This window comes from Nuphar pumila, chromosome 8 (genome assembly GCF_984573655.1).
Source record: "Nuphar pumila chromosome 8, dmNupPumi1.hap1.1, whole genome shotgun sequence".
Classification (NCBI taxonomy): Eukaryota; Viridiplantae; Streptophyta; class Magnoliopsida; order Nymphaeales; family Nymphaeaceae; genus Nuphar; species Nuphar pumila.
The window spans coordinates 125,493,219-125,515,489 of NC_143256.1; the positions used below are offsets into that span (position 1 = coordinate 125,493,219).

Sequence of the window (22,271 nt, forward strand, 5' to 3'; positions counted from 1 at the left end):
TTAATGATCACCACGCACTGCTTTCTTTGTTCTGTACTGTTGTTGCAACTGCTATTTACGGTTGCAGTGCTATGTTTTCTTTCTTGCTTTGTTGTGGTGAGAGATTGATGTCTTTATCATATCTGATTTTTTGTATCTGCAGCAGTCTGTGATACCTCATCACTGTATGTTGGCCTGTATTTTGGTCTGTATTTCTCATTTTCATCAATGATAATTACTTAAAAAAAAAGAAATAAATGGTAGCACAACATTAGTTCCTACTATTGATGTGAGGCAAAGGGCCGAAGATTTGATGTGGATATTGAAAGATAGCTGGGTCTAAACTCAATTCCCTTAACTATCTTTCATTTACTAGCATTACAGTCATTACAATACATTTGTTAAATACAGAAGGAGTTCTTATATACAACAACGGATTCCTAAATAAAGTAAGGGGATAATCCCATCGAGAATCATGGGATACGTTAGTAGTGGTTGTAACCAAATCAAATGGCCAACGTTATCCTCATTTGTTGTTTAGCAGTGTTGATCCTCATTTGTTATCTGTAACCGTTTCCCGTTTAGATTTTCACACTCCCCCTCAAGTTGGCGGTTTGGATCCAAAAGCGCCAACTTGTTCTTTAAGTTAACAAATGAGTCGCGGCTTAGAGGTTTTGTAAATAAATTTGCTATTTGGCAAGCGGATGGAACGAATTGTGTTTGAATTTCACCGGCTTGGATCTTGTCTCTCACTACATGGCAGTCAATCTCTATGTGCCGTCCTTTCATGAAAGACTGGGTTTGCAGCTATATGCATGGCCGCCTGGTTATCGCAACAAAGATTCATAGGCTTTTCGTGATTAATCCCCATGTCTTTGAGTAGATATCTTATCCAGGTAAGTTCACAACATGCTAACGCCATTGATCGATATTCGGCTTCTGCTGAGGACCTGGACACCGTTGTTTGCTTCTTGGTTTTCCATGTAACTGGACTTTTCCCAATCATAACGCAGTATCCACTTATTGACCGACGAGTCATGGGGCAAGATGCCCAATCTGAGTCACAAAATCCGGTTACGTGAAGGTCATTTTTTTCTGATAGCAATATCCCATACCCGATTATGCCCTTGATGTACCTTAGCAATCTGAACATGGCATCTCGATGGGGAACCCAAGGTTGACTCATAAATTGGCTCAATATGTGAACTGGATGCACGATATCGTGTAATTGTCAAGTATATGAGCTTGCCCATGATCCGCCTGTACTAAGTTGGATTTTTTAGTAATTCTCCCTGTTCATTGTCAAGCTTCAAGTTTTGTTCCATGGGAACATCTGATGGCTTTGCTCTTGTGTATCCACCCTCTTGGAGTATTTCAAGAGAGTATTTTCTTTGAGAAAGAAAGATTCCAGCTCTAGACCAAGCCACTTCAATGCCTAAGAAAAAATTCAATTTTCCCAAGTCTTTTAGGCGAAAATGACTGTTTATTAAATCTTTAAGAGTCGCCATGCCTTGAAGGTCATCACCGGAAATTATTATGTCATCGACATATACAATAACAAATATTTTACCTCTCTGAGTGACTTTAGAGAATAATGAGTAATCAGCTTTAGATTGAGTGAATCCAATACCTTTAAGAAGATCTGAAAGCTTTGAAAACCAATTGCTTAAGTCTACACAAGAACTTATTTAGATGACAAACCAATTTCTCCCCCCTGTCGAGAAAAACCAGGTGGCATTTCCATGTATACTTCTTCCTTAAGGTCTCCATGAAAAAATGTGTTGTTAACGTCTACCTGAAAGAGATGCCAATTATATATGGCAGCGATGGCGAAGACACCACAAATAGTGGCGACCTTGACAACTGGAGTGAAAGTCTCATTGTAGTCTATTCCTTTTGTCTTGGTATAGCCTTTAGCTACAAGTCGAGCCTTATATCGTTTGATGGTTCCATTAGAGTTGTATTTTATTTTGTACACCCATTTGCAACCGACAGTAGTTTTCCCAGGAGGCAATTTTGTGAAAGTCCAAGTATTATTTTGCTCTAAGGCATCAATTTCGGCCTTTATAGCCTGCTGCCAATTAACGTCCTTCATGGTCTGTTGGAAGGTAGATGACTCGGTGGTTTAAAGTAGGGCAATCTGAAAACATTTGTGAGTGTAGGAGAAATTCTTGTCATCCATATATGACATTATCGGATAACGGGTTTTTTGTTCTTTTATGGATTCGCCACTCAAATGATCTCCCTTGGAATTGGTAGTGCTTGAGAAACATTTGTAATCCTTGAATCGAGTAGGAAATTGTTTTGGTCGAGTGAATCTACGAGAGGACTGGATGTTTTGGTCGTTGGGTTCAGACGGGCCGATGAGGTTGGTTCCTAAATGGTTTTCCTGGGCTTGATTAGGGTGGTTTTCATTAGTCTCTGATAAGTAATTAGTTTGTATTGAACTCAGTATATTGGAGAGGGCTACTTTCTTCTCCTAGCTCATCATTGAAGGGAAGAGGGATTACAATTTGTCCATCATCTTGGTGCTCATTGTATTGTCTATATGGAAAATCATTTTCACAAAACAACACATCTCTACTAGTAAAAATGACTTTTTCTTCCAAATCATATACTTTATAGGCAGATTGGCCATATGGGTAACCAAGAAATATACACTTCCTAGCACGTTTGTCAAATTTATCGATGTTATGAATGTTATAAGCATAGCACAAACATTCAAAAGTTCGTAGGTGATCATACTTAGAAAATTTCTTGTATAAAATTTCATATGGGGTTTTGTGAGAGATAGCACTTGAAAGAAGACGATTCAAAAGGTAGGTTGCCATCATAACACCTTCTCCCCAAAACTTATTAGGAAGGTTGGCTTGGAAAAGGAGCGCACGAGCCATGTTTAAAAGATCTCGATGTTTTTGTTTGACCACCCCATTTTGTTGAGGTGTTGAAACACAACTATGCTGGTGGTCAATGCCTTTATCTTGCATAAAGGTTTTCATTTCATGAGAAAAAAAATCGGCCCCATTATCACTTTTTATCTTTTTTACTCGTACACTAAATTGATTTTCAACAAGCGCTATAAATTATTTTATTAAAGCATATGTTTCAGATTTGTATCGCATTAAATATATCCATATAGATCTGGAAAAATCATCCACAATAGTTGAGAAGTAATGAGCCCCTGACAATGAAAGAGTCTTGTATCCTCTCCAAATATCACAATGAATTAGGTCGAAAGGTTTGAATGTGGATATAGAACTAGAAGGAAATGGGAGCCTACTTTGTTTCGCTAAATGACAAATGTCGCAATTATCAAGGGTTTTATGGGGCAATTCTAAGAAAAGAGATCTAGAAGTAGAAGGGTGGCCAAGACGATAATGCCAAAGTTTTGGTTTGTCAATGGTAGTATTAACAACAAAACCTGCTTCTTCAAGAACATATAATTTGTTTCTCAATCTACCAGTTCCAATCGTAGTCATCGAGCAACGGTCCTGCAAAATACAAACTTCCTCATTAAACATAACATGACATGCAGAATCCACACAAAGTTTGGGAATGGAAATGAGTTTAAAGCTGAAATTCGGTACATATAGCACTTTGTTTAGACTCAGCTCGGGTGAAAAGACCACTCGTCCTTCATGGGTGGCTTGAACACAAGAACCATTGGGAAGGTTAATATGAGGGCATTTGGTAGGGATCAGATCTTCGATATTGACAATACAGTTGGTTATATGGTCTATAGCACCTGTGTCGATAATCCAAGACTAGGTAGAGGCTACACAAGAAATTGGGTTAAAAATATTACCTGCAAGATTGTCCTTTGGCTTGGTATTACCTTGGCTAGATTTTGACATGAATTCGATGAACTTCTTGAACATGTCTACGTTCAATTGATCTTGGCTAGAGGTTGGATTATTTGCTTCTGAAGACGTGTTAATGGCAGCATTAGCTCTCGGCCTTGCTTGGTTACCAGGAGCATTCTTTTCAGGAAAACTGACTATGAAGTAGCACTTGGATTTGACATGCCCCTGTTTTCTACAATGATCACAACAGACTTGTGTCGTAGCTTTTCGTTTGGGCTGCCATTCTTTCAACTATCGTATTGTTGTGATACGGCGGTTGCAACGGATTCAGTAATAGGCACAACATTCATTTCTCGGTGTCACTCTTCTTGGATCAATAATGAATAGGCTTTAGACATTGTGGGAACCGGGTCCATCAAGAATATTTGATTTCGAATGTGACCATAGCTATTATTGAGTCCCATCAAAAATTGTATGAGCTGGTTCTGGTATTGGTATTCAAGGATGACCTTCATTGCTCCACACGAGCATGGAGGTAATGACATATACGTAGCAAGTTCATCCCACAATCCTTTGATTTTTGTATAGTATACTACTGTAGAGGACTGATTTTGTTTGCAACCAATGATTTGTTGTTGGATTTGATAGATGCGCAAAGCATTAGATTGAGAGAAGCAATCATTTAATTTGGCTCATACCTCTGTCGCTGTGTTAGCATAAATAACAGTGGAGGACAAATCTTTATGCAATGAATTCAGGATCCAGGATTGCACCATGTTGTTGCAGTGCTCCCATGCAGCTACGAGAGATTGGGGTGCCTCCGGTTTAGAAATAGAGCCGTCAACAAAACCGATCTTATTCTTTGCGCTGAGAGTCATTGTCATGGCTCTTCGCCACATGACATAGTTCTCTCCTGTTAGGTGTTGGGATACGAGCATCATACCTGGATTATCTGAGTGATGAATGTGGTATGGGCTTTCCATACCTTCTTGCATCAGTTTTGAAACTTTGTTGTTCTCTTGAGAATTTTTGGTTTCTTCCGTCGACATGTTGTTGGATCACCGTGGCTCTGATACCATATTGAAAGATAGCTGGGTCTAAACTCAATTCTTGTAACTATCATTAGTCTTTCATTTACTAACATTACAGTGATTACAATACATTTGTTAAATACAGGAGTTCTTATATACAACAACGGATTCCTATATAAATGAGATAATCCCATCGAGAATCATGGGATACGTTAGTAGTGGTTGTAACCAAATCAAATGGCCACCATTATCCTCATTTGTTGTTTAGCAGTGCTGATCCTCATTTGTTATTTGTAACTGTTTCCCGTTTAGATTTTCACAGTGGAAGTATATATAGGTGGGATTAGGTTTTGGCACAACAGTGAGCTTATATCCTTCTTATATCTCAACTTTTTATTGTTCTAGTTAATGTACCAGCATGATAATCAGAAACTATAGACAAGAGAATGGGATGAATGGGGTAACAGGATGGTTTATTGGTTTACGCTGCACCATCACAACTGTGAGGGCGTAGGTTTGAAACCCACGAGATTTATCTCTAAGCTTGATAATAGGGAAAAGAGAAAACAAAGGTGCCTTTCATTTACCTGATTTTTGCTATGTATGATGTACAAGCCACGTATTGATATCTGATATTATGTTTAAACAAAAGATGTTATGCTTGGCATCAATAGCTCCCTTCATCAAGTCTAAGCCATCAACCATAATATCACAATTGGTTGGCACTACAAGAAAATTGTTAATTAGCGACGGAAATTAGCGACGGATTTTTTCCGTCGCTAATTAGCGACAGATTAGCTAGAGATAGAATCTGTCGCTAATTCGCCCATGGGAGCGGGATATGTGTGTGTTGAGAGAGAGATGTGAAGATTTGGGACCCATGCGCTGCGTACATGGTACTGCATGAGAATCCTGGCTTCCCATGGGCCTATCATGTACAAAACGTCTTCCCCTATCGTGGGTGGATGGAGAGGACATTTTTGTGTGAGATGGGGCACGCTGTCTTTTAACCTTAGTAAAGGGGAACAACAAAACAACCAATCCCTTTTACTAAGGTTTGCTCGGCAATCGGCTATCCTTGGAATGGGTGAATGACTTTGTGTGATTTCTTTTTTAGGTATAGCCTGGTACCGTCCACTCCTCTATTGGATTAGGTGCACTAACTAATGTACTTTTTAATGGTCATTTTTGCTCCCTCTAAACATCGTGTGAGATGGGGCTCCTCTTATTCTCTCCTTACATCTGACCCTATTGAAAAATTTGTTAACCAAGGCCATTTTGGACGCACATGATTTTATCAATGTTAAAAGTCCAAAACATGAATGACATTGGCAAAAAAGGGTGAGGCCCATTCAACAAATGGACATTTGGCTCATACTGGTTTTAATGCATTCATTTCAAGATGAAAGGTATTCAAGCAACTCCTAATGGTATTACAGTCATTCAGGGGTGTTTTTTGGTGGCTTTGACTTGTCACATGGGACTCACTTGGAGTTTTTTTCTTAGCTCCAAGTAAACTCTAAGAAGGGTTTCTCTTTGCTTTGGAAACCTGCACCATGTAAGGGTATTTTGTGAACCCATTTAGTGAGTGGTAATAGGAAACTTCTATGAGAGGGAGGTGCCCAACGTGGGAACTCTTATGAGAGGTAAAAACCAAAAAAAAAAAATAAGAAAAAGAGAGGAAGAGAGAGAGAGAGAGGTTTTGAAGTATGTCGAGTCTCTCGTGTACATGGTGATTGGGGTTCTTATGCATCAATGTTGTTAAATGCGATGAGGCGAAGCGAGGCGTTGAGCATGTTATGAAGCGAGGCGTAAGCCTCTTGATGCGTAAGCTTCATGATCAAAATAATAAAATATATAATATTAATAAAATAATGAAGATTTAGAAATCAAAGCCAAGGCAAGGGGATTGAAGGTGCGAGAAATGACGATATATTAATTTTGGAAGAATAATACAATGTATGACCGACCATGTGGGGCTAACAACCTGAACCTCATTGTTTGTAAGTCAAGGGTTAACAACAGTCGATTCCCAGAAGCACAGAGGATCGTTCCGTCGATGACAGAAGATCCAAAGGTTGAAGAGGGGGCTGGCCTAAAAACATATTTGGAAGCCTTGTGGAAGCAGCGAGAACTATTAAGGATACGACAAGTAAGTGTGTGATGGATGAGAATCAAAGGGTGCAACATAGAAGGAAAGTTGGGAGATGATTTGTGCAGTTGGGATCATCTTCCATGATGCAGTCACACAACAGAAAGGGCGTTCAAATGTAGCACCAGAAAGGAGGAGGCGCCGTACATTCCAGTACGCTTCAGGTACTGAGTGTGCGCCTTAGTACCTTGAGCGTGCGCCTCTCCTCTGAGGGGTAGGCCTCTCACAACACTGTTATGCATAAGTGGTAAAGGGCAGCTTGTTCAGATTGCAACAAGAGAAAAAACAATGTCGTGCAAACTTGGGTTTTACTTACGATCATATATGTTGCATATTAGAGTACTTTTTCTTGTTTTGAGTCATGTAATACTTGTACTTCCTGACATAATAAAAAAAAATCCATACTCTCTTTGTGGACATAGGAGGTTTTGTCGAACAACGTAAATATAGTTTGTTTTTAGCTTTGTTACTTTTTTATCGTTCATTGCATTATGTGTTTACGCACTTTTCGTGCCTACAAACTAGTATCAGATCATTCATCGTGAACAAGCCCAAGACTCAATACTTGGGCTTGTTCACGATGATAAAACGTGAAGTACAGGATTGAAAATTTTAACAGAAAAATGAACTTTGGGTTTGGCAACGTAAGGTGAAATATCTCTTGACCCAACAAGGGCTGGTTAAAGCCTTATATGAGAAAGATAAAAAACCCAAAAATATGTCTGATAATGATTAAGATGACATATGGTGAAATAGTGGTTAGTACTATTCAGCTTAATCTTGCAAATGATGTCTTCTATAATATCATGAATATAGACCCTGCTTTGAAGCTACGGTTGAAATTAAAGAGCTTGTATATGACTAAATCGGGTCGGGGCCTCCCTCTCTTTCTCTTTCACTCGTCTCTCCCTGCTCTCGCTCTCGCCTCTCTGTCTGTCTCTCTCTCTTTCCCTTCAAATAATACAGTTATCATTTCCATTCATATAATTGATGAAAATCTGTATGTCGATCAACAGATGGACCTGTACACAAGTTCTGATAGTATAAATCCTATTTTAATCAAGAATCTCAGTTAAATGTTTGCGTTTATTTTTGTGAAATCAGAAACTAATATAATGGTCAACCTTATCTTTATCTATTTAATTAGCCCCTTGTCCAACCGTAACTAGGCCCTATGAAGGGTGCACCTGAACCCACCCGGATGGCATGTATTCCAGTTGCAGTTCGATTTATAACAAATATGCAGGGTAGAATAATAGGATACTGAACCTGATATGTAGTGTATAGAAAGCATGTTTGGAAGTAAATACAGAATACTTAGGTTGACTCAGGACAGGTAAGATATCAAACAAAAAATATAGCTCAATCTTGACCCATATAATATGTGGGTCCGGTTCAGGTCCAACCCAAAGAATTCGGGTTAGAGTTTGTCTCCCCGTATCAGGAACTCAATTCCAGCTTAGGGACCAATCAGATACCAACATATCTCCGGTACATGAGTGAAAGGGAGACTACATAAAACGCAACTGCCTGAGGAGCAAACCTCTACTAAATAGATTTGATCCAAGTTAATTAAGAAATTCACCTTGATTTCTGAGTAGAGCAATTGATTCTTGGGTCAGACAACATCCGGATAGGTCAGTTCCAATTGTCTGGGTCGATACTGCATAAATAGTGGCCTCCATGGGCTGAGCGCACTTGGCTAGCAGGGGGCGTATGAAAATGCTCGAGATAGACTTCAGATCAAATTCCATTGCTTTCAAGATGCACTGGGTCGCTTTCTCTAATCAATCTTCGTAAAGTATGCGAGCTGGCGAATTATTCAGGGTTTACTACGTACATTAAGTGACCTGTGTTCCCAAAAAGGTTTCTCGTCATAAAAAAAGGCTATATAATTAGCATACAGGACTCGAGATGGCCACTTGCAATCATTGGAATGCACTTCGGAATCTGGTCGGGTTTAGAAGTTATTTACATATCAGATCTGAATTTATGACCCAAAAAACAGATCGAAACAACTTAGTTTATGTGGTCAAATAAACTACTCACGAAATTAGAAGTAAAAAAAAGGTTAAAACGAATCTTTTACGTGCAAAAATACAATTAAAATGAATTTTGATCTTAATCTGAGTTAGATCCAACCTAAAATACTTAATAAGTCCGAAAATAATCAGAGTAGGCAAATACAAATCCAATCCGAATGAACATTTATATCTTGTTTCAAAACTCATAAATCCCAAAATAATTTTTTTCAGATTCATAAACTATAGTCGTGTCCTCTACTTTCTTTTATTCTACTGATTTCCTAGACAAGGAGCACATGAAAAAAGGAAATGGATGAAACAAGTGAATAGAAGATTCACTTTTATAATAAACCATCTCTGCCGAAATTTTGCAACTCAAAAATAACCATCGCCCATCAAAAGAATCCAGAGAAGTAAAACAAAAATTAACAAACAGAAGAGCTCATAACTCTTTCTCTAGGCTCCAACAACTTCAGTCTCTCCTTCTGCCATCGCCTCATCAGCAGGCTTATCAACCTTCACCCCCACATCCTCAGAATAGTCACCATGAACCTGGAAAACGACCAATGGGGTTTATGGATCACAAGAGTGGAGTGGTAAAAATTCAACTAGGCTAAGATTTTTCACATACCTCCATCAGCTTGCCAAGATCGAATTTTGGGGCCTTTAAGATCTTAACTTTCCGAATAAACACGTTTTGCAAGGGATAGATGTTTGATGTTGCCTTCTCTATCTCCTTCCCAATCATTTCTGGAATGAACTTCTGCACCAACTCCTTCAGATCACATGATGTTGCCTGGTTTATCATGATCTCTCTCATCTTTCGGCGAATCTGATGGTAGCACACAAGTGTAGAAATAAGCATTCAAGTAATAAAATCACCATCGACAAACTACCCAAGAAGAGTGACACCAAGAGATCATTTTTAGGTATGCCCTACACCCTCCATTATTTGAATCTTAGTAATGAACCAAGCCTAAAAAAAAGAAAAGCAGGACTTGGTAGGTTTCCTAGCTTTTAATAACAGGTCAAGAATTTTGTTCCTATTGATTAGCAGCTTAAGCCATTTTAGCAAACTAAATATGACCATAAGATTCATGCAACCTTATCCAGCTCAGGCTGCTCATCGACCGGACGTTTATCTCAGAGCCAACTTCCATCACATTCCTCACTACAGCATCCACAAAACTAGAGCACCCAAAAAGCATAAGAAATACATATATATGGATTCAAATTTCTAACCTGTCTGATCTGACTGGATTGTGCATAGCAGGTACGCTTAACCTGATTGGGGCGCCTCTTGGTGAAACCAATGCAGAACATTCTCGACATGTAGTTATCCGTGGTCTTCACATCTACGTGTGCTTCAATCAATGTCTGCCACTTGCGAACCAAAGACCTCAACTTGTCCGTGGTGAAATTCATTCCCTAAGAAGACAAACATATATATGTAAGCCAGTTGCTCTTTTGCATCGCTCAATGTACGATGACATAAATTTCAGGAAGCTCCTTTACCCAGAAGTTAGTAAGAACATTCCTCCCTTGCACATCCTCTGCCCGCAAACGGATCTTTCTGTAGGATTGATCCTCATCAGCTTGCAGGTCAGCCAAGTTAACCTCAAAAACTCTGTGTTTTAGACCTTCTGAAGCAATCTGCATCAAGAGAAAATATAAGCTTTTAAAATTAAAATCCAAAGTATACCAGTTGTCTAAGAAACATGCAGAAAACAGCCAACCGTCGGTACAACAAAATAAACTCATCAATAACAGTGACTTGCAACTAACAATCAACAATCTGCAGCATAAATAGATCATCCAAAATCTTGAGCAACATATGCTGTTAAATATATGTGAAGAGACCAGCACATAGAATGCTTGTGATAACTTCTCGTACCTGAAATTGCTTCAGTCAAACACTGATTTATTACGGAATCCCATGCAATTTGAAATAGCCATCAAGGTCAGGAAATTAATGTGACGTGAGGTAATAGGAATTATTAGGAAGTATTGATAATGAATAGGAAGATCAGGACAAATAAGACCTCCTTCCATGAAAGTGAATGGGCTGAACTATACCGAAACCTATGTCACCTGGGTACGAGTGCAGGTGCTAGTACGGGTACGGAGGGTAAGACACGGCAATTCCAAAAAAAGTGGGTACGGGGACACACACACACACACACACACACACACACACACACACACACACATATATATATATATATATATATATATATATATATATATATATATCACATAAATACAAAATAAATTCGAAATAAACTGAATATAATATAAATATATATGGTATATCTAAAATATATATTATATATTGAAAATATAAAGTTATAAACTGAAAATATAATTATAAATTATAAATTATAAATTAAATACAAACTTGTATGTACGGAAGTTAAATTGGTGTGTCCAGGTCGACATGGGGGGTTAGGGAGGGCAAAATGGAGTGTCCGTGTGACATAGACCAAAACCTTCACCAATGAGGCAAAAACTAGAAGCATGCTATCAAAGACATAGCTCTCTCCTTCAACATTATTTAGCATGCTTAATCACTTAAAAATAATCAAAACATGAAAGCCCTACATTTGACGACTTGAAAACTTGAAAAATAATATGTATCTTTGATAACACAAATGTGATTGTACGATACATAACACTTGAAAAATAATATGTACGCCCAATCACTAGATATTTGCTGAAATCTAAACTCATCAAGCTTCCCGAGGTTCCTACCCCTCCTCAACTTAAGGGAAGGGATCCCATGAAATTCGGTAAATTTCATCGGACAACAGGACATGACACTGAATGGTGCATTACCCTGAAACACATTGTCCAAGATTTGCTGGACAAAAAAGATCCCCAACTTACTGGAGATCATAATCACACCAAAGGAACGCAGATTTGGGTATTTATACCACCATGTTCTGTCAGCATGAGCAGGCCAACAATACCGAGGCAATCAAGACGGTTGAAAGGCAGCCACAACAGTCTTCACAATACAGGCAATCGAACGTCATGATTATCTGAAAAATAAGTCAATGAAAAAGAGAGAAGTACAATCCAATTCCAAAATGGACCACTATTTCAGTTGTCAAGGTGGAACAGAACAAGCAAGACCAGTCAAAAGATAAAAAAGAACTAAATGTTGTGTATTTGGACCAGTCCACAGGGAAAATCATCAAACCCATCAAACAAAGTGGTGTCTAGAAAAAAGAGTCACAAACACTACCTCACGTCTCAATTCCTTCGGAAAAGACCCTGGCAAGAGATGTCAGAAACCTCACCAAGTCCAAACAGATCTATCAAGCATATCACCTCCAAAAAGGTTCTCCCATTCTTCCTCACCAGAAGGGTCCTCATACACAACAAATACCGGAACAAGAACCGTAAACCTTCAACTCACATTGTTGCTTATTCCTTATGTTTCATTGCAATATCTTCATTTCCACATGCCCAAGATATTTCAATCACTGAGAGATGCAATTCTTGCTACAGACCTAAACCTTGGCAATTATTAAAGAAAGAACCAACACATTCAATTAAGTGTTGTCATCTTTCCAAAGGCAGTGCTACCTTGAAGTCATAAAAGGCACCAACCAAAAAGAATGAGCAATGCATGATGAGATTAAGTAGGTTCACTATCCCCTCAACCAAGAAGTGGCATTTGTGGTTAAGAACAGACCTTGATTGCTGCATCCTAATTTACTGCTGTAGAAAAGATTCAGCAGAAAAATGACATTGACAAAGAAATGATTGGCTCCAGTTCAGAGCATCACGAGAAGGAAGATGCATGATTCCCACATATTCCATCTTTGAATATTCTAGCCAAGAATCTTCAGATGATTCTTCTCCTCAAGTCTCAAATAAACTTATGATAATCACAAATATTAAATATCACCCTATCTTTTCATATGGGGTTAAAAAAATGAAATGGGCAACCAACAACACATTCATTCACCACAAACTTCCTCGCTATGATTATAATCATTCATTAACTATTAACTTGAAGTGTTTATTGTCTAGCAGAAACATGAATAGTAGCTTGTTCTCATTCTTCTTTGCATCCTAAGGTCTAAACCAAGAAAGGAATCAAATGAAAACTAAAAATTTATCATCAAAATTTGATTAAAAAATCACTAGAAGGGAAATAGACATCCATGGAGATTGAAGGGTATCCTATTCAGATTCTTATTCAGTGGAGCCCACTTCTGCCTTAAAACTCTTTTGAAAAGGAACAGGAATGTAATCCCCTCTCAATACATAGGCCAAGGGCCTTACATATTCATACAAGAGACAACATCACCAAGACTCCAAAACAAGGGAATTGTTCAGCAAGATAAACTTGATACCATAATTAAAGAAAACTTAACATAGTCTAATTCTGCTCATTCATATTCTATCAGTATGACTATTGGCGTAACTGGATACTGACTCAAAACCCACCGAAGGCAATCACCTAGTTTGGCTACCGTAAAACAAATTCCGGAAAAAGAAAGGCTCTCTCGGAACGCTACCCTAAAACGCATTCCAAATCCAGGGTTGAAAGAACATGTCTATCCCCAGCATGAATCATATACAATCAGTTTTGAATCTAATAGCTAGTGTTCTTAAGAACCGTAAACACATCATGTTGCAGTGAAATGATCTAGCAAAACGTACCATCACCATTTAACGAACATAGTCTACTTGAATCGAGGCCACAATTTAAACTCATAAAAACCTAAACAAACGCATCAATTTCGGAATTAGCTCAATCTTTATTCTGAAATTTATCCTATCAGTACAACCGTTAAGCAACAGTGTTGCCACTTCCACACAAGGTGCAGTTGAATCTATAGTTACAGGATCAAAAACTCAACATCTAAGCATGAATTGAACAAATCAACCAAAACTACAGTTAGGTTTAAGTTCTACCAGTACCCAAATTACATCATGTTGGTACATTTACTAACAGAACACATATAACAGCGTTCAGCTAATGAAATCTACTTCATAACGAACAAAGAATAAACTGAAGAATGAATTGAACAAAGATCATCCAATTTAGTGTTTCCCGCACCAAAAAAATATCATAAAGTGGACATATACCGAAGGGAACAGAAAAGAAGAAGTACCTTGGTTCCCTGCGTCCGGGTGACTAGGGTTTTGCCGACGGTGCGGACGTTGAAGATGGACGGCGCCTTCACGTCATACCAATCTTTCTTGGAGAAGGGATCGACACTGCAACAAAGGCAACGGGAAAGGAACGGCTAAAAGATTCCCCAACAACGGTGAAAAATCAAAGAAACTGAGAGAATTTTCGGGTTTTCGGTTTCACTTACGCCTTCTTCTTCCCTCCCTTCTTCCCCTTCGAGATCCGCTTGTTCTTCCTGCAAAAGTAGAGGAAAGATCGTTACCGACCAGCGCGCACAGAGAGAGAGAGAGAGAGAGAGACCCGACGGCCATTGCAGAGACTGCGAGAGAACGGAAGAAACGCAAAGAGCCCAAAACAAATGAGAGAGAGAACCCTAATCCCTAATCCCACTTTTATAGTAAGCAGTGTCAACGGTTTATATCTGGTTCGGATCCAAGTGAGTTCAAACCTTGATCTGTTTTTGAGGAGCTAGTAGCGGATCCGGACCCGAGTCCTATCGAATCCGTTTCAAAAAAAACCATGCCCAGGCCCAATAAGGATTACATGAATCAGACCCGGTCTATACCCGATTAAATAATATTTCTTCTCTTTTTTTATATTAAAAAATTCATGGGTCTTACTTGTAACTTGTGTCAAACATGGGTCTGGTATGAAATTTTATAAACTATACCCGGCTTTATGTACTAATTGGATTCTTTGTGTCCAACAAGGTTTCTAATAAAACCTCCTTTTTTATCACCAAACCATGACCCAATAAGGTTTGGTATGAGACAAGTCCGAATCAAACCTTACCCATTGACACTCCTATTTTATACCCTACGGGGTTTTCCAACAATGCCCTTTTTACTGGCCCTAAACTGAGCATTGTAGGAGGGTAAATGGATCGGATATTTGATCCGAGTATGCTATTTTCAGATATGGATTCTTACGGATCCTTCGTAATCACATTTTTGGTGAAATTTGGAAAAACTCATTCTTTAAAGTGTTTCAGTATTTAAATTCATTATTCAAAGTAAGCAAATCATGATAAATTGATTTTTTTTATATGTACACGAAAAAACTACCCCAGGATCATAGACCTAACTCCATCCTAAATAGATTTGTGCAGATGGATTTATTCCTTGACACCAAATTGGTATTGTGCGGATATCAGCACAGCACCAAAGAAAAGTACTGAAATTAAATGCAAGAAATGCGACAGAACTGGAATCAAATCAAATCCCTCTTTAATTTAGATGTCGATAGCCTGGTTTTTTTTTCGGTTAGTCTGACCTCTACCAGTTTATACAACGCATACCATTAGGATTTGAACTTGCAACGTCCCAACACAAGGTGACGAGCACTAGCTGCTCCTACCACACAAGCGGAGCCCCCTGTTGCTATATGTCGAAAGCCTGTTTGGGCCCTCGGAACAAGGAATTTTTTGTTCTTTTTTTTGGTTGTTTGGGCCGATTCGATGGGCCCTGAACTATATACAAAGCCTATGTCACATATACAGTAGATATTTTACCACAATACTTTCAAATGCTGATAATTTTCTCCAAAAAGTTTATTTTTTCAAATCGCTTAATTTGACACTATCACATTTTATGTCGTTATTAATGTGGTAAATACAATAATAATCTCGTTTTTTATATTTTCTTTAGATATTGTATATATTTTTCATATTTTTATCTATTTTGTATATACCTTTAGTTTATGAAGAGTTTTTCCTTGCTAAGATTTCCTCAAGAACGGTGTTTTTGACATCGGCTAAAATGCAGCTCACTTTTGGGTTTTGTTTTGCATTCTAAAACGTGTTTGATTATATCTCAAGATGAGCTAGCAGTCCGCTAGGGCTGGAAAGGACGCAAACTGTTCATGGTTCAGCAGCTCATGCTCGGCTCACAAAGCGCTCATTCAAACTAGGCTCAGCAAGTGGAACAAAAAACGTGCCGAGCTTGAAGACCTCATGTTCTGTTTTTTCAGCCCTACAATTGGCCCAGAATCCTGTTGTATGTTTGGAATTTGATCTGAACCCAACTTGAAACAGAGTTTTGATTGAATTAAAAACAAAAAGATTGGCACAAGATTTGGATTCAAAATTGCTCTTAGATTCCTTACTTAATCCTAGGGTTGACAATGGGTCAGGCAACCTAGGCTTGCAAGTTTCTTAGAGTAGAGGTACAAAGGGGTGAGATCTTGCCAAATCCAAATCTGAATCCTAAATGTAAACAGTAGAGCCGAATCTGACTCAGATCCGACAACGTAAGGTCGAATCTGAATCTGAAATACATGTGGTAATACTGGGTCCAGAAAAAATATAACAAAAACAAGCTATTTACATGTGAAAAATACAATCGAGACAGATTTTGATTGAGATCAATTCTATATCCGACTTAAAATGTTGATCTGAGTCCAACCATACTCCAAAACTAATCCGATTGAACAGATCCAAATTTGATCTTAATGCACATTTAGATTTTACTTGAAGAATCCAAATCCAGAAATAGCATGTCAGAGATATCCGACCATATCCCATCACTGAAGTCCATATTGAACCAGGACCTGTCGCCAACCCACAGCCCACCCGTTAGGCCCAAATCATGTGCAAGTTTCTTTTAGCTCTGTAGGACCTTTTGTATCAGTCAGGCCAGAATCTTGTTGAGTATATCATAAAGGAGACTATAATATCGTCATGTGTTTCAGCTAAAATTCTCAATTGTCTGGCCCAATCAGCTTTAGAAAATAATAAAAAAATAGTCAGATCAATATCCATCTTTGTAAAGTTTGTTACTATTGGAAGATTCACAACCCAATATACTTCCATGCACACCAAGTTATGTCAAAGTTGGAGGTAGCTCCAGAGAGACCTTGTGTCGGTGCTACAATATTGTATAAAAATTGTAAATGCAATGGTAGTGAGGGAAGTGCATTTTCATACATTTATATAAAATACTTATCAAATTGTGTTCTAAAAATTAAGTAAATTCTTAATGTATTTGCAAAAATATTGTATTGGGATCGGCAGAAGGGAAGGAAGTCAAAACACACTTGAGCTGCTCAAGAGACGAACGGAGCCAAAAGGTTCATTCGAAGATGAAGCCAAACTTCTTTAAGGCTTTTCATTTGCCTTATTTTTTTTTTCTTTGAAAGGCAAGCTGGGGTTAGGCAGACCCCTACCAGTTATACAACTATACCATTGGGTTTTGAACCTGCAACATCCCAACACAAGGTAACGTGCACTAGCTGCTCCTACCAGACAACAGGAGCCCCCGTTGGTTATTCATTTGTCTTAGTTATTGGAAGGAAACGAGGGAGCCTAAGCATGGCATTTAAAGGGAAGACAAAGGTAGAAATTTGAATGGTGAAAAGAGGAGGCTCAACAACAAAGAAAAGAGAGGTGAAACATTTTTGTTTATCTAGATTTTCAACACCGCCTTGGTAAACTGGTCAAGATGACACCACCTTTGTTTTTCCCTTCTTTCTTACCATCCCCAAAGGGGAGGGCTATCTTCTCTTCTGGTCTCCACCTTCTCATGCTAAGCCAAAACATTCAGCTATATAGACATAGATTATGTATGTATTTAATTAAGATTAAGGTCCCTCAATAAAAACAATTAGGATAGGGTCTGTCTTAGAACCATTCACAACATATCATTATCAATTCAATTATCCTAAACTAAGTTAGTGGGCTAATTTTTGAATTGAATTAAACTGACCCTTTTACCTTATTAGTAGCGCTACGACATGGTAAGGCGTAAGTCAAGCTCAAAACCGATAAAGAGCTTTCCCATGAAGCTGTAAATGGCATATTTCCACATCCGATAGATATGAAATTAAAAAAAAAACTACCTATCAAAGTTATAACGAGTTGTAGGGTTGAACATGTGTTGATTCATTGTGATAATAGAATATCCCGCATTAAGTAGACTACTATGTTATTAAATGATATACTCCTTGTCTACTGCTACTACACCAAACCAAGACAGTGACGCTCAAATTTGCAGAGGGTAATAAAAATTAGAGAGCCCACTAGAGAAAAAAAAAATTAGAGATCTCTCGAACATACACACTAACAGCCATGAATGCGAGAACCTGGACAGGTGCACACTCGTGCACGTACATGTCAGCTTAGCTTGATAAAATGATGTAAAACACAAGTTACAAAAACCAAAGATTCTAGATAGATGATGAAAATATGCTATTCTTTATCAAACCTGCATGTTTTCTTTTATTTCACATCATGGATAGGTATTGCTCATCTATATACCCTTCAGGAATATACAAAGTGACATTTTGTATCCTCAGCACAAGACATTTTTTTTTTCGATAGGCCAGCTGGGGTTAGGCAGACCCTTACCAGTTGATTAAAGAATAAACCAATGTACAACTATGTGAACCACATTAGGGGTTGCCGGTCCGGGGATGGTCCTTCCAGTACTTCATCATCCCCGATCTCTCTAAGCCAGAAAGACCTCTGGCCAAAAAATTACAAAATTAGGGAACTGTACAAAAGGAGCATTTACAAAAACTGCAAAAAAATCAACAAGTTACCAGGTACCACAATCCTGTTCCCTCTTTCTTCCATTGCTCTATTGACAGCACCTATCAAATCTGGGCAGTCATTTTCAATGATGATCTTCCTTCCCCTGTCGATGGAGTTTAATAATGGAGGGCTCGCTCAGCATGATTGCATAGAATACAAAACTGGGGTAGTTTAATAACTAAACAAAAACAGAGGTACTTGAATTATTTCAAGTATATTGGCTAAGACAGAAAAGAAGGCTATTCTTTGTGCTGCAACTCAAAATCTCCCTGCCATCAATAGAAAAGCAGTTGAGTGACAAAACCAAAGAGCCAGCTGCCAGACAAATCGTTCAAATTTAACAGATTTCCTGACAGCCAATGCTATATGTATAACATTTTTTATGGTTGACTCTAATTCACACGCTCAGCTTATTATGCTCCAGAGCTTTCTTCTGCTTCATTAACTTGGAGCAGCTGCTGTGACACCAACTTCAGCTGGGCGGATAATCCGGTCATACAATGTGTATCCTGACTGCAAATTGTGATCAACATATTAACACTAGCAGATCTTCAAAAAATTAATCAAAAAACAAATGAAGAAATGAGACATCCTCATAAGAAGATGATTCAAATAGAAGAACCAAAAAAAAGGAAAAGATGCAAACGACAATGGCCTCCAGTGGCTGGACCCATGATGTGAAACTCGATGGTGCACCCTATGCTTATGTAAGAAAATGAGAACAAAATATCTATTGCGAACAATTTGCATTCATGTTTCAGAAAAGGAATCAAACACCCATAACAATGCTTGCTGTAAACAGTCCATGCTAAGGTAGACAAGACATTTTACTGCAAGAGAAATGATATTGTATGACAGTGGCAGACCTGTAATTATTTGTAAATCTATAGCTTTTTTTCCTAAGTTTTTCTTGTTTATATATTGTCTTTTGCACCAGAGGTACTTCAGCAAACTACCCTTAAAGTCATTAAAGAGAGAAAATAAAGGGAAAGATAACATCACCAAGTATTCAGTTTTTAGGGCCTTTCAATCCCCCATGTCCCCTCTTTCTTTCTCCCTTCTTATTCTTCTCTATTGTTGTCTGTTTTCAGCATTCACTTTAGATTTGCAGGTTATTAAGAGTGTGTTTGATTGCTTGTCCAAGATTGGAAAGAACAATAAAACAGAACAGATAGAACACATGCTATTTCTGTTCTATAACAGTTGTACTCCATCCAGTGTTTGTTTTGACTGGACAAGAAGTTGTATTCCTTGTCTCCTGTGTTTGATTTACGTTGTGTGAACAACTCATATTCATTCATTCAAAATGAATCTGCTCATACATTTATTCATTTCATTCATTCAAAAATGAACTTGCTCGTACATGAGATCCCAAATATGCAAGAAAAATGAATCTCATACCCTAGCCCTTCCAAATTGAACCACAAAGAGGGACACACACACAGAGAGTTGTGATTTTGATGAAACATGGATTGGATTTTGATGAAACATTCAGTCAGTGGTTCGAATAGGAACCATCAAAGTTGTATTATCACTTGCAGTTTTATATAAATGGAATTTGTTTTAGCTTGATGTGAATAATACTTTTCTTTATGGGGATTTATTCGAAGAAGTGTATATGGAACATCAACCAGGATACCTTGAGAGAAATCCCTAGGCAATCGCTCTTAAATTAAAAAAGGATATATATGGGCTGAAATAGGCATCAAGGGCATGGTTTGATACTTTTAGCTCCATTATCCGAAATCTTGGTTTTCAAAGAAGTCATTGTGATTATTTTCTTTATGTTCATCATGATAATGTTGATATAACCATTGTGTTAGTTTATGTTGATGACATAATTATAACAAGGAACAGCCTTCATAAGATTCAACAACTAAAGTCGATTCTTCACAAGCAGTTTCATATGAAAGACTTAAGCCCTCTCCAGTTTTTCCTTGGTGTGCAAGTAGACAAACAACCCAAGTGTTTGATTCTTTCTCAACAGAAGTATGCATTGGACAAAAAAAAAAAAGTGGTATGTTGCATTGCATGCCTGTGAGTACTCCTATGGCATTGAATTCTCAGTTAGGGGATATTTAAGCTGATGATGTCGGTCTAAAATGAGCCGGAGAAATATAGAAGCATTGTGGGAGCACTACAATATCTCACCTTTACCCGTCCTCATTTGGTATACACTGTAAATCAAGTATCTCAATTCATGGACAAGCCTCAGGTGAGACACATGGAAGTTGTCAAGAGGATCTTGCATTACATTAAAGGAACGGTGTCAGATAGGCCGATTGAAGCTAGACCAACATGTATCACTTCAAAACTTATTGTTTGAGTTATTGCATATTTAGATGCATATTGAGGGGTTGAAAAATAGGTCATAGCACCAAATAAGGGCCAACGTTGATCATGATGAAAAATAGTTTACATATATCTTAATATCTAGCATATGTGTCCAGCAATAAGGGCCAACGTTGGCTGCACATAAACATAACTACATAATACTCAATAAGTTGGTGCTAAAGCATGAAAATAAACTGTCTTACCTCAATAAGCTGCTTATCAGTCATCTCAACGCCCTCTAGAAGTGTCTTTAGAAGTGGAACTACCGCAGCAGAATCCTTTGTAGGGTCTATCTTCACAAAGCTATCTTTGACAACAGACGAAGACCGCCCTAGGTTATCTGCAACATCTAACAAGCTCTTGGCAAAAGTCTGCAACACAAATATATAATACTAAGAGCGATCCCAAATAAGTGAAAGAAGAAAAATATAAAAAAAAATAGCTGCACAAAGGGGATCACTAAAACAACCAAGCAGCTTTTTAAGCCATTGATATTCTAGAAAGTAAACCTGTATTGCAAATTTTTTTTGACATTTCTGCTTCACGCTTTGTTCGATCAATGACATTCTCCATTAAATTTGACATATGTGCTTCACGCTTTGTTCCATCAATGACATACTCCATTAAATTTGACATATGTGCTTCACGCTTTGTTCCATCAATGACATACTCCATTAAATTTGACATGTGCTTCACGCTTTGTTCCATCAATGACATACTCCATTTCTGCATAGCTGCGAAGAACTTTATCCTTTAACTTTACAATCTCCTTGTATTTAGACTTCAGCAGGTCTTCCTTCTCTGCTACTAATTTCACAAGGTCATCAACGGAAAGATCAGTCTCAGCATCTGAATCAGAAAAGGCAATTCGTTTAGTACTTCTCCTTTTCCTCTTCACAGAGTTGGAAGCATTAGTTTCCCATTCTAAACCTGTCTTGTCTGTACTCTCCATAGCGTCAACCTTCCCACTTTCTGCATTAGCATCTGGCGTATCGGTTTGAGAGGTCATGTCATGGTTTTGTCAGAATTTTGACCAACTGCAAAATGATTGGTTTCCTTCTCCATAGTTTGGGGTGATACAGAAGATGAAATTCCAAACCTATGAAGCATGTTGCCAAGAACTGAATGGTGCACAACTGGTGTTGTTTGCAAGGGTAAACACTGCCAACGTGAGCACATAGTTAATTAGTATAAATAACAAACTCAATGACAAGAAAAAAAACATCGATAACTAAAATAATGACAAAGAAGGAAACATTTTCATCTAA

At 38.1% G+C, this 22,271-nt stretch overlaps 1 protein-coding gene and 1 long non-coding RNA gene across 3 annotated transcripts; both read right to left on the reverse strand.

Moving 5' to 3' along the window:
• Window positions 1–9,302: 9,302 nt before the first annotated feature.
• LOC149830631 (small ribosomal subunit protein eS1-like) lies at window positions 9,303–14,504 on the reverse strand. The gene is made up of 7 exons (XM_090016649.1): window positions 14,442–14,504; window positions 14,329–14,376; window positions 14,122–14,227; window positions 10,505–10,642; window positions 10,232–10,417; window positions 9,621–9,821; window positions 9,303–9,541 (listed from the first exon to the last, which is right to left on the reverse strand). The coding sequence occupies exons 1-7, from the start codon at window positions 14,450–14,452 to the stop codon at window positions 9,446–9,448; spliced, it is 786 nt and encodes a 261-aa protein (XP_089872775.1). The 5' UTR covers window positions 14,453–14,504; the 3' UTR covers window positions 9,303–9,445.
• A 3,815-nt stretch (window positions 14,505–18,319) lies between these two features.
• LOC149830632 (uncharacterized) lies at window positions 18,320–21,374 on the reverse strand. 2 transcript variants are annotated; one of them, XR_016433907.1, is made up of 3 exons: window positions 21,207–21,374; window positions 18,685–19,182; window positions 18,320–18,600 (listed from the first exon to the last, which is right to left on the reverse strand). It is a non-coding gene; the product is annotated as an uncharacterized LOC149830632 (long non-coding RNA). The 2 variants fall into 2 exon arrangements; XR_016433906.1 differs by having other exon boundaries at window positions 18,678–19,182.
• Between the last annotated feature and the right edge of the window lie 897 nt (window positions 21,375–22,271).